Source organism: Orbicella franksi, chromosome 4 (genome assembly GCF_964199315.1).
Source record: "Orbicella franksi chromosome 4, jaOrbFran1.1, whole genome shotgun sequence".
Taxonomy (NCBI): Eukaryota; Metazoa; Cnidaria; class Anthozoa; order Scleractinia; family Merulinidae; genus Orbicella; species Orbicella franksi.
The window spans coordinates 25161243-25174541 of NC_138148.1; the positions used below are offsets into that span (position 1 = coordinate 25161243).

A 13299-nucleotide genomic window follows, 5' to 3' on the forward strand; every position below is an offset into this window, starting at 1 on the left:
TGGAAACAAGTTTTGCAAGCTCAATTTTAGCCGCCTCGAGAAAACTTCTATCACAAGTCAAATCACAAGTCGGAAAGCCATACCGATGGTGTGCCCAATTTATGCCATAACAGGCAGAACCAAGTGTGGAGTAGAGGGAACTCTGCTGCAGCAAAATACTCCAAATAAGGAGCAAAAGACGTCTCATCAGACGGCAAACAAGCGACTTCCTCAAAGCGCGAAGACCATTCTCTAAATGTTTGAAAGTCACTTGAATAACGCTCTGTTGTTGAAGGGGCCTTTGCTTTACAGGCACGTAAGGGAAGACCTTCCGCTGACTTGCGAAGTCGTCTGGATCTCTTGAGTGGGCAACCTTTGAAGTAAACACACATCCACTTTGTAGACTTGAAAGATAAGAAAAGAAATGTGAGAACAATTAGAGAAAAAAAAAAAAAAAAATGCAACAACACGCAGATCAGAACATAAGGAAGGCCCAGAGGCCTAAATCTTGCATTCAGCACACTATATACTGGCAGTCCTGCACAAAAATGGCATGGCTCAACGGCCTAAAACAGTGTAATCACCTAAGATCAACCCGTGATAAACGGGCAGTCCCGCACAAAAATGGCATGGCCCAAAGGTCTAAAACAGTGTAATCACCTAAGATCAACACATGATAAACGGGCAGTCCCGCACAAAGATGACATGGTCCAACGGCCTAAAACAGTGTAATCACCTAAGATCAACACATGATAAACGGGCAGTCCCGCACAAAAATGACATGGCCCAATGGCCTAAAACAGTGCAATCACCTAAGATCAACACATGATAAACGGGCAGTCCCGCACAAAGGTGACATGGCCCAACGGCCTAAAACAGCGTAATCGTGACCGCGCGGCATGACTTCTCCATAGACAGATTTTACTGGACACTGGACAGTACAGCACCGACAAGCAACTAAAATTCTCCGAGTCAAAAGGGAACTGTTATTTGCCCCATGGAGATAAACACCTTTACCGTTCTCAACGAAGAGAAAATCAACAACAAAAGATGTAAAACCCCACCTACGTTCCACCAAAAAGGCCAAAAGGGAGCTGAAAGGCCAATAAAGAGTAACCAGTTCTATTGACAAAAACATATGTGGCGGATGACATTTTCAACTAACGAAACAGGTGGCATCAGCCAACAGGTTTCTCCTGCCCAACTAAATGCTAGAGAATCTTCGAATAGAAACTGGGAAAAACTTGAATTTTTTTTTTTTTTAACTGGAAAAGTAATCAATTGAACAGGGACCCCGATAAGAGGTTACTTCATGAAAATAGCTATCTTTAACTGACCAGTCATCAATCGACGATCTTGCATAAGTAATCAGCTTTCTCGTTAAATGAACGAGGTATCAACTCAGCCTCGATTTTGATATTACTTTCTTTGGCGGTATCAAATATATCACCCGCGAATTGAAGCGAACACAGTTTCATACTACCAGAATCGACGATCAAAGGTACAGTTTGGTTGTCAGTAAACCACTTAACAGAGCACCCTGAAAGAAGATGTGCAAATTTTTCAAAGCAAAACAAACACAGTGGAGTTCTCTCCACGTGGTACTCGATCTGGTATCTACATAGAATCTCAGTTTTTGTGCGAAAACAGGCAATGTTACCAATGGCAATAAAAGCAGCCAATCCAATAGCGCCAACATCCGAGCATACAATACAAGATAGTCTGCGAGCAACGTCTGCAAAACACTGGAATTGAGATACGAAAACATTATTCTTCCAGAACTCCAACTGTATGGAAACTGACAACGGGTTAACAACAGCAGGAGCACACGCGCACTCGACCACTGAACCTATGGCCAGAAGATCAGAAATAGCCTGCTCGACAAATCACTACACTGGACTGGATGGCTGAGTGATTATTAGAAAACTGAGCTGAGGGTGGAATGTAAATAAAGAGAATCTAATACCCATCAAAAATAGTATCGCGAATAAAGCAAGAAGCACCTATATGATTTAAAAAATCTACATTAACCATAAGGTTGCCTTTAACTTAAATATAATGCGTTCTGTCCTGATAATCAGTCTTTTATTCATTCATTCAGTCATCAGGGCTAGTACAATTGTTAACCCTCGGACTAACACCCCCATCGTGGCACAAGGGGGATGAAACTCTCTCCTTGGGTTTTCGTTCTATTAAGGTACAGGAAGCCCTGAGCTTGCTCTATAAAATAATGACATATTTTTTGGTTGTGACGTCGCATGACGTCATTTGACCCACCATCTTGGATAATACTATTTTCTTAAAAAGTCAAAAAATAATCTAGAATGCTTATGAAGCCAGAATGCTTATGAAATGTACAATTTAGTGAAATTCAGCAAAATGATGAACAAAGCTGGAAAAAAAAATACAGAAGTATGTCGAAAAAGTTGATTTTTGTCCAAACCTATACGAAGTTTGCGGTTGCCTTGACAAAGTTAAAAGTAATGGACACAATTGACATAACCAAAATTTACGCGAACGATGAATGAACAGCTAAGGAAATTTTTCAGCCCCTTAGAGTAAATTGTCTTTTCAACACTTCCAAAAAACCTTGAATCACATGGTTCAACAAAATCATCAATAAGTTCAACCGGGTCTCCCAATCATTTGATTAAATTGAAAATATTATATACTCATCTTATCCCATTCTCTTCAATGCAGCTTGGTATTTGCCATAAGTATGTATTTTTACTGCTTGGAGGGGCTGCAGCGGCTCCTCTAAAACGGCTTGGGCAGGAAGATGGATTTGCTCAGTGGCTTCTTTGGCCGCATCTGAAACACTTGTCTGCTAGTTGAGGCTGACGTCCACGAAAGGACTGCATGCGAAAAAAACAAAAAGGCTGATTAGAAGAAAAATAATTGCCAGTGGACAGGCCATGAGTGGATGGAGCTTCACTGGATGTAGAGCGGGTAGCTGTAGAGTTGGCCAGCTAGACGCATTTTTCCGCTTTTTCTCCCGGATCTTAGCTAGCGTTCACATTTCGGCTGATCAGAGCTTTTTCTCTTCCTCTGAATCTTCGGCGAGTTCGTCGATTCGTACTTGCACTGCTGCCCAAACAGCGGGGTTCTTGTCCGCGGAACGAAATAACTTGACTGCTGAAAGGTTTCCTTTGAGATGGTCCTGCTGGTCCCGTCTGTTGCATCCAGCAGAGAGTTGCTGAACTCGTATTGTACTTGAGTTAAAAGAACTCGAAGCCTTGGATACCGTTTTTAGCCTCTACAGTTGAGACTGAGTGGCAGCTTGTTTCTCGTCGAGACCGCGTTTAAATGCAGCGAACTTCTGATCAAACTTAACGTCCAAAAGACGAGGAAACAATGTTCGTGAAGCAGTCTCATGAAAAAGATCTCCCTCAGTGAAGGATTGCGCGATCGAAGCGGGAACGCTCGCTCGTTCAGTATCCGGCGACATAACAGCAAAGTTGAAAGAGATGCCTTCGAGTGGCTCTTGCATAACTTACAAATTCTTAAATAGCCTACTAGCCCCTTAGGGATTCACGCCTAAAATACTTCTACAGTTAACACGAACCATACATAGTGAACATACTCCAGTGTAATTAGCGAAACGTTACAAAATATATGTAGTAGATGATTCCTGGTAGATTCCTGCCAGCTAGTCCGGCTATAGCTACTTGTCTTGAGTGAAACATGATATCAGTTGTGATGTAGATTACTCTTCCTGCAATGTTTTCAGCTGACTCAGCAGCTTTATAACTCGGGTGTGAGTTGCTTCTTGTTGCTGCGCAGCGAAGCGAAACAGTATACTAATCTGATCATGCGCGGCAGTTGTATAGCGTTGCTCCGTCTCGTTTTCATGTCTCACCAGACACGAAAACGAGATTCTACGAGGTTCCACCATCACAACGGTTGAGCAAACTCGTTCCCAGGGTCTGTTATCTTCCCTCTTCCTCTCTCGCTCCTGGAGGGCGGGAAGATGAGAGACCCTGGGAACGAGGTTGAAGGTTGAGTTACAGCTGTGGTGTTGTCAATTTCTCTTCAAATATCCCTCCCATGAAAGTTCTAAAGACTGCTTTGTTTTCTAAACTCAAGACAAATTCTGCAGTCGAGAATGGGTACTATTATGCAAGAATGTTTTGTGGTGCTGGGCTACCTAACTCCCACAGCAGGCTCAAGTGAGTCAGTTGAGTACCGAAGATGTGCCGAAGTTTGGTCTTCAATTAGAACTAAGTTGAACCGCTCTTTGCTGTTGGTGACACGAAATTCCCATAGCCAAGAAGTTTTCAAAGTCATTTTTTTTTTTAGGGAAATGGACTGGTCATGGGAGATTGGACGTTTTAATCAGTACAGAAGAATGAATCTGTTGAAAAATTCATGATATATTCAGTCAGCAAAAATATGCTAGCACAATATTTGATCCAAACTGGCCTATTTCCCCACAAAACATTATCACGTACCCCTCAAATTGAACTAATTGTTCTCCACACTCTTACGCGGGATTCACTTTCTGTTAGAAATTTCTAGATAATATATTTAGCCTGTGAGCACTTTCTCACGCGTTGCGTCACAAGCACCCGTAGCTTCGAGAGGCGAGTCGGAGAACGCTCGCCGACTCGTTTCCTGCGATTTTACTATTGCTCGTTCCGCAACGAAACCATGGTAGTCCGGCCCAGTAACTTGGAAGAAGACCAAAGGGTTGTAAAGTTGCCAATATTTCATAGCCGTGTGTAGAGACATCTACTGCCTTTACTTCACACGGAAATAGTGAAACAAACAAGACAGGTAGGTATAGGTAGACTTCGAGTAGTCCCTATTTCGTCTAGTCCATGGAAACGTGGCCGTAAGTAAACCGCGAGGAAAAAAGTGCCCGCGCGGCCATTTTTGCTTGCGGTTTTCTTTCGCGTCACGCACGACGGACTAGGCGAAAGAGGGACTACATACATACATACATACATTACAATCTTTCGCTTAAAGTCCTCAAAAGTAGAAGTTCTAAGCGAGTCAGGAAGAGAGTTTAGCAACTAAATATGAAAAGAAATGCAGGTCGAAAGTTGTTTTTGGATCAGGAAGAGACAATATAATTACCGCGTAAACTATAGGTTGTAGAACGTCTTATAAAGCTTTTATCTTGCCACACTTTAATTACTCTTCGTCCGTATGGCATTTTTGTGGTGCGCGTTATGCTGAAAAGTGGACATTCTTAACAAGTGCATTATTGGATTCATACTTAAACTCGGTTTAAACATCGCATTTTACATGCACCGAATCTAATTGCTGAATTAACTGCATGTAAAATGCGATGTTTGAATCAGTTAAATGCAACATATTTCAATTATATGCGAGTTCAGTCGAATATTCGACTGATCCAGGCGAATATACGACTGAAGTTCGACAGTTGATTTAAACGCCGCATTTTACATGTGCCGAATCTAATTCATAAATTATGTTAAATTATATTTTACCCATAACTCCACAGTTTTGTGCTGCATGACATGCGCGCAACAAGCTGAAGGGAATTTTTGGCGGCAGTTGCAGCAGGAGATCGATGTATCATCTCGAAGGAAGGCTGTTGAATACGCCAGTATGTGTGGTTCTTGCTTCGCTCCGATCGTGTAATGTAGTTATGCAAAACCAATTAAGCTTAAGTTTCGGCCTTCAAGAAAAAAAACCGCTTTGTGCTACATGACATGCGGAGTAGGAAAGTAATATGGTGACTGTTGAGTATAATAGTGTGTGCGGTGGTTCTTACTTCTGTTCAGCAAAGTTATGTAGAATATGGAGAACGAAGTCTGTGAACTTGAATTTGATCAAGAGAGTGAAACAAAAATCAGCGTTTAAGAGGTAATGCACTGCCATCAGCATTATAAATCGCCCCATTCTATTTGCTCGAACGGTGTTTGAAAGGTATGAATGATCTTAAGGCAAAGTGTGCTCCTTATCATTGTCAGCCGCATTCAGGTGGGAAACTTGGAGCGGTGTCAGCTGGGAATGAACACGTCGCTCGCGCTCAGCAAGTTTATTTGGCAAAAGAAATCCGACGTTTAAATTTAATTAGCCGAACTTATTCATTCGAGTCGACTAAAATTAGTATTTGATTCGGCGCATGTAAAATGCGACGTTTAAACCTATGGGGCGCCGTTTGTAAATTTATTATTTAGACCGAATTTATGCCATTTTCCCCTTATTTATAAATAATTGGAAATGCCACAAAATTTGTTTATAAATAAGACACAAGAACTTGTCCGTTGATATGTAAATAATTATTTTAGGTACGTTCTGACTTATAAATAGTCTTTTACCATAGACTTATTATATATAAATAATAAACTAAACAACTTCAATTATTTATAAATCAGGTCATCTCTAAAATAGTTATTTACATATCATTAAGTTTGTAAATCCCATTATTTATAAATAAATTACTTCGCCGGGGGTGTAAATTCATTATTTAGAAATAATAAATTTCACCTCACCGAGTGTAAATTTATTATTTAGAAATAATGAACTTCACTGAGTGTGTAAATCCATTATTTAGAAATAATGAATTTCTTCTCGCCAAGTGTTAATTTATTATTTATAAATAACGAACTTCATTGAGTGTGTAAATTCATCATTTAGAAATAATGAAGTTTCATTTCGCCGGCTGTAAATTTATTATTTAGAAATAATGAATTTAACCATGTGTGTAAATTCATTATTTAGAAATTCATTATTTAGAAATAATGAACTTCACTGAGTTTGTAAATTCATTATTTAGAAATAATGAAAGTATGAATGGCAGACCCAGCGTCTCTTGCCCGATCGATTTCGGAGGCTGTTTCTCGCGCTATAAGTGAGACAGTCAATGCTACCCTTGCTTAAGTAGGTAACGGCGGCGGTATGTAGCCTGAAATTCAGCACTGGCGGATCTGGGGGAGGGGCTCGAGGAGCCCGTTCTCCCCCCCCCCCCATTCCCCGCCTCAGCTATCTATTATGGAGTTCTTATTCACTCAGCAATTCGGCAGCTCACACTGCAACAGGAACAACTACTCAAAGGCCGAGGTAACAGGTAAATTTTAAGAAAAGAAACTGCTGCATGAAGAAAATAAAAATCGCTTGGCGTGTTAAGTGAAAGGTCTAATTTCTATTGAAATTCAATAATGGTTTAAACGTAAATGAATTTAGCTTTCCACGTGTACGATCTTTGGACTTGCCTGGAATAGACATGCCCAGCCGTGACTTGATCAAGCCAAACAAAGTGTGTCACACAGCTATCCGTCCAAAGGTCACAAAGGTCACAAAGAATTTAACCTGCGAGCAAACTCACGTTTGAATCAAACGCGCGAGTGACGAAGAGGAATAGCGATCGGCGGGAAAGAGGCGCCAAGAAGTGACTTTCTCCTCTCGCGACTTCGCCCGTCGATTTCTCGCTCTCAGCTACGCCGAGCGCGTTTGTGCTCCAACGTGAGCCTGTTCGCAGGCTACAAAGAATTATCTAAGCATGTAAATACATTATTCGATTTCCCGATTTTAAAAGTTCTGCATTTTCTTCATGCAGCAATTTCTTGGCTTAAAATTTACCTGTTACCTCGGCCTTTGAGTAGTTGTTGTCGTTGTCGTTGTCGTTGTTCCTGTTGCAGTGTGAGCTGCCGAATTGTTGAGTGGATAAGAACTACGTAATAGATATTTGAAGCGTGATTCTCGCTTAAACACAATTAACCAAAATAAGGGGGGGGGGGGAACCTCCCCTAGATCCGCCACTGCTGAATTTCAGGCTACATACCTACCTGAATAACTGTCTTATAACGCGAGAAACAGCCTCTGAAATCGATCGGGCAAGAGACGCTGGGTCAGCCATTCATACTTTCATTCTTTCTAAATAACGAATTCACATACTCAGTGAAGTTCATTATTTCTAAGTAATAAATTTACACTCAGCGAGATGAAACTTCATTATTTCTAGATAATGAGTTTCTAAATAACGAGTTTACACACTCAATGAAGTTCATATTTATAAATAATAAATTTACATTCGGCGAGGTGAAATTCATTATTTCTAAATAATGAATTTACGCACTCAGTGAAGTTCATTATTTCTAAATAATGAATTTACACACTCAGTGAAGTTCATTATTTCTAAATAATAAATTTACACTGGGCGAGGAGAAATTCATTATTTCTAAATAATGGATTTACACACTCAGTGAAGTTCATTATTTCTAAATAATAAATTTACACTCGGTGAGGTGAAATTTATTATTTCTAAATAATGAATTTACACTCCCGGCGAAGTAATTTATTAAAGCTTTAAAGTCAATCGTTAAAGCGCAGTTATGGAGCGTGACGCTATTTACGTACAGTCACTAGCTTACTGTTGTTAAACGTAACGCAATAGAACTGTTACGCGTTAGAACATTATAGAAGTCTTTCTTGTCTAGTTTAAACAATATTCACAATAGCCTTTCACGTATACATGTTGCAACAACGTCCGGTTTAACTATATCATGCTTTTTGTATGGCTAGTCTTTTAAATAGCCCCATTCTTGTTTCGTTCAAGGCCGCATGGACTCTGTACGTTTCATGGTACACGATTTTATATTGGTTTAAACCTAGACATCAGTCTACCTATAAAACAGGCTTAGCTTGGACTTTAGCATCATTCGCTCGTTATATCACTACTGTAACTTTTAGTTAGCCCTCGAAATTGTAACTATGGCTCGTCCTCGTGGCGCTCCGAAACCTCAGGCTCGCAACCGTCGTCCACGTCGCCCGAAAAGCGGAGAACGCCTCGCTTCACTTACCTCAGAAGTTCTTCGTCTTCGCCTTCAGGCACTTAACCTTCCTATTACCGGGAGCAAGGCTCAACTGGTTAAACGCCTACAAAACGCCTCCCAGCCAACGCAAAGACCTTCGGCCGTGGGAAGAAAGCCGGCTGGCCGCGTCCAAAAGGGCAAGGGCAAGGGCAAAACGCGTTTAGCACGGCCAGCTGTTGAACAGCCCGATCCAGTCGCTGAAGTCACCGACGATTCTTCCTCCGTGAGTTCAGAGGACGACTTTGAAATGCCACTGGACTTGGACCCTGTCGAACAATCCGTCATACTGGACGGTCACGCACAGGCCATGGAACAACAGCAAATGCCGTTTACGGCTGGGCAGTTGGCTGCTATCCAACGGACCGTACAGCAATCCGTCGCCGAGGCCTTACATAATCATCGCTCTCAGGCCGTTCCCGACACCGCCCAGTCTTTTCATTCCTTTCCGTCTTCTTCATCTGGTCCGCAACAGCGAAGACCTGGCGCAGCCACGCCACTCGGCTTCCAAAGGGCTTTGGAAAAAAAGCACTGAGGAAAAAATTTTGCGGGGTGAGTACATTGAATTTGCCTTGTTACTCCCCGACTCGCTTTCTCGACCCCAGGTCCCAGAGCTCCAGCTCCGTTTTGATGACTCCAGCTCAGCCCCCTCCTCTCGGATGACCATGGTCCGTAAACGTAAGCCAATCATAGACACTTTTCACAAGTGGTTAGACGCTTACACAACCTACATGTTAGTTCTGGTCACAGCCTATCCTCGCCGTTCCCTGGAACTTTTAAAGTATCAGCAAACGATCAGCTGTGCGGCTTCCAAATTTAAGGGTCTGTCCTGGCTGACCTACGACGAACAATTTCGCCGCCGGGCCGCCAGTGATTTAACTATCAATTGGGGCCAGGTTGACCTCGAACTTTGGACTGTGACGTTCTCGGGCTTAGCTAAACCGCACTGTATTGTCTGCTCCAGTCCTTACCACAGCCACAGCGACTGCCCGAGTGCCGACCCTCCCCGCCAGCAATCCAGGACTGGGCCCGTGTGTTTCAGATTCAACCGCGCACTTGGGTGTACCTCCAGTTCCTGCCAGTTCCCACATGTCTGCCGACGCTGCCACTCCCCCAGCCACTCCATCCTCAGCTGCCCAAGAAGTTCCACTAGGAAGGACCAGAGTAGCCAGCGGTATCAGAGCCCAAGCACTGGCGAACGCAGCAAGAGATAAGGTCCACCTTCAGGCTAGGAACAAGTCACCACCTGTATCCACCCCAATTGACGTTAATGTTTTAGAAAGGGAATTATCCCAGCACCCTAACCGTAATTTTGTAAATAATTTAATTAGTGGTTTACGCTATGGCACGCATGTCGGCCATACCGGTCCTGAAAAATCCCGGGTGTCCCGCAATCTCGTTTCCGCGACTCAACACCCTAAAGTTGTCTCTACAAATCTTGCTAAGGAGATTAATCTTGGGCGGGTAGCAGGACCTTTCAATGACCCTCCCCTTCCTAACCTCCAGTGTCACCCCGTGGGTGTGGTTCCTAAGAAACATTCCACGGAATGGCGTACCATCTACCATCTCTCATATCCCGAGGGCGACAGTATTAATGATTATATCCCTAAGGACCCCTATTCCCTCCAATATGTTCGGGTAGATGATGCAATAAGCATCATTAAGTCCCTGGGTCGGGGCTCTTTCATGGCAAAAACAGATCTTAAATCAGCCTTTCGCCTGATCCCTGTCCATCCTGGTAATTGGCAACTGCTAGGCATTTACTGGCAGAATCAATACTATGTCGATCTCTATCTCCCCTTTGGGCTCCGCAGTGCCCCGTACCTCTTCAATCAATTATCTGATGCCCTGGAATGGATCCTGAAAAACAATTATAACCTGGGGAACGTCATTCACATTTTAGACGACTTCTTTATCGCCGAGGCATCCCGCTTGCAATGCTTGTCCAGTTTCAGCACCTTACTACGCCTTTTCATGTCGGTTCGTGCCCCTGTAGTCACGTCAAAGACCCTGGGCCCCTCCCAAGTACTGGAATTCATGAGTATTGAGCTCGATAGTACTCGTATGGAGGCCCGTCTTCCCGAGGACAAACTTCTTCGCACCCGGGCACTCTTAGATTCTTTTACGGGTCGCCGTTCAGTGCGTTTGATTGAACTCCAATCACTTATAGGTACCCTGCAGTTCGCATGTAAAGCAGTCGTTCCAGGGAGGACTTTCCTGCAACGTATGATTGACCTTACCAAGGGCGTACCCAACCGTTTCCATCACATCCGTCTTAACAAGGAATTTTTCAAGGACCTTAATATGTGGAAAGCCTTCCTTGCCGGGTGGAATGGGCTTTCCTTTTTCCTCGACTCTACCGTCACCCCGTCTCCGGACATGAGTTTGTATACCGACGCTTCGGGTACTATTGGTTTTGGGGGATATTTTAATGGGAAATGGTTTCAGGGTAGGTGGCCTCCCCATATGCAACTTAACAAAGACCGGGACATAAGCATCGAATGGCAGGAACTCTTCCCCATAGTTGTAGCTTGTGCTCTATGGTTTCCCCATTTTTCCGGGAAACATATCCAGTTCTGGTGCGATAACGAATCAGTGGTCGCCATCTTGAACTCGGGTAGCTCAAGAGCTCCCCGTATTATGGACCTCCTGCGGTTTCTTGTCCTTATATCTATGAAACATAACTTCTTTGTCAGGGCCCCCCATGTTCCGGGAATCTCCAATGAGATTGCTGACGCTCTCTCACGCTTTCAGGTATCTCGTTTCCGGGCAGCTGCTCCAACAGCCGAGCGAACCCCTTACACCATCCCGCCTTCGCTCATGACCCTCTAAAAGAAGAAGTTACGAAGTACGCAAACTGGGGCCTGGCCTGGACTACTAATCGTACGTACGCTTCTGGGGAAAAGCAATTTATCCAATTTTGTCTCATGAACAGGCTCATCTCTAGCGATGGGGATATCCTTCCAGCCTCGGAGGGCACCTTAATATATTTTTCCACTTACCTGGCTAGAAAAGTTAAGCATAGCACCATAAAACTTTACTTGGCCGCGGTACGCAATCTTCACATTTCGTGTGGGTATGGCGACCCCCTCCTGGGTAAACTCTTACTAAAAAAGGTCCTTAGGGGCATTCTCCGCTACCAGGGTCATACCCGTGTTCTAAGGCAACCTGTTACCCCGAGGGTTTTATTAACCATACGCCCCATTTTGCTCTCCTGGTTGGGTGAGCGGGACTTTTCTATGATTTGGGCTGCCTTCACACTAGCATTCCTTTGTTTTCTTCGCTGCAGCGAATTTACATATCAAGGGGTATCTAAGTTTCGCCCTCAATTTGACCTATCGGCCGATTGTGTGGTATTTCATCCCTCTCTGGCCAGCCCGCGGCAGATGTCAATCATTCTTAAATAATTTAAGAAGTAATTTATTTATAAATAATGGGATTTACAAACTTTATGATATGTAAAAAACTATTTTAGACATGACCTGATATATAAATAATTGAAGTTGTTTAGTTTATTATTTATATACATTAACTCTATGGTAAAAGATTATTTATAAATCAGAAGGTACCTAAAATAATTATTTACATATCAACGGACAAGTTCTTGAGTCTTATTTATAAACAAATTTTGTAACATTTCCAATTATTTATAAATAAGGGGGAAATGGCATAAATTCGGTCTAAATAATAAATTTACAAACGGCGCCCCATAACCGAGTGTAAATTTATTATTTATAAATAATGAACTTCACTGAGTGTGTAAATTTATTATTTATAAATAATGAACTTCACTGAGTGTGTAAATTCATTATTTAGAAATAATGAATTTCTCCTCGCCGAGTGTAAATTTATTGTTTATAAATAATGAACTTCATTGAGTGTGTAAATTCATTATTTAGAAATAATGAAGTTTCATTTCGCCGACTGTAAATTTATTATTTAGAAATAATGAATTTAACCGTGTGTGTAAATTCATTATTTAGAAATTCATTATTTAGAAATAATGAAGTTTCATCTCGCCGACTGTAAATTTATTATTTAGAAATAATGAATTTAACCGTGTGCGTAAATTCATTATTTAGAAATTAATTATTTAGAAATAATGAAGTTTCATCTCGCCGAATGTAAATTTATTACTTAACCGAGCTGGAGGTCTGTATGGGAGAATCTTGACCGAGGTCGTGAGTACAGACCGAACGCAGTGAGGTCTGTACACACGACCGAGGTCAAGATTCTCCCATACAGACCGACTTAGCTCGGTTAATAAGATGTTTATTATATGGCAAAGAAGAAAACTTTAATTCGTTTAATGTAGATGGTTTGCCGACAGTTTGCTTGCGAACGGCGATGAGCTTAACTTAAACCTGCCGAAATTTGCTCGTTCTCTTTACTTGTTTGTTTTGTCATCAGGCTTTTTGGCAGTGCCATAAATGATTGAGAAGAAAATAAAAGAAAATGGTGAACATTTTTGTATTTTAGTTTGCTACTTTGTCAACGCAAAATGAAACCGTTCTAGTTAGATGCCGGTCTAGATGGG

The 13299-nt window shown here is 42.2% G+C and overlaps 1 protein-coding gene across 1 annotated transcript; it reads left to right on the top strand.

Moving 5' to 3' along the window:
- Positions 1 to 9851: 9851 nt before the first annotated feature.
- Positions 9852 to 12184, top strand: LOC145483769 (uncharacterized). The gene is made up of 2 exons (XM_081462308.1): positions 9852 to 11379; positions 11517 to 12184. Exons 1-2 carry the CDS (start codon positions 9852 to 9854, stop codon positions 12167 to 12169), a joined length of 2181 nt encoding a protein of 726 aa, XP_081318434.1. The 3' UTR covers positions 12170 to 12184.
- The last annotated feature ends 1115 nt before the right edge of the window (positions 12185 to 13299 follow it).

What these genes read in the sequence shown, in the direction of transcription:
- LOC145483769 (XM_081462308.1), top strand. Translation starts at nt 9,852, where the DNA reads ATGTCTGCCGACGCTGCCACTCCCCCAGCCACTCCATCCTCAGCTGCC. An exon ending in GGTCGCCATCTTGAACTCGG is followed by an intron (nt 11,380 to 11,516) that starts GTAGCTCAAGAG and finishes TCACGCTTTCAG; the next exon opens with GTATCTCGTTTCCGGGCAGC.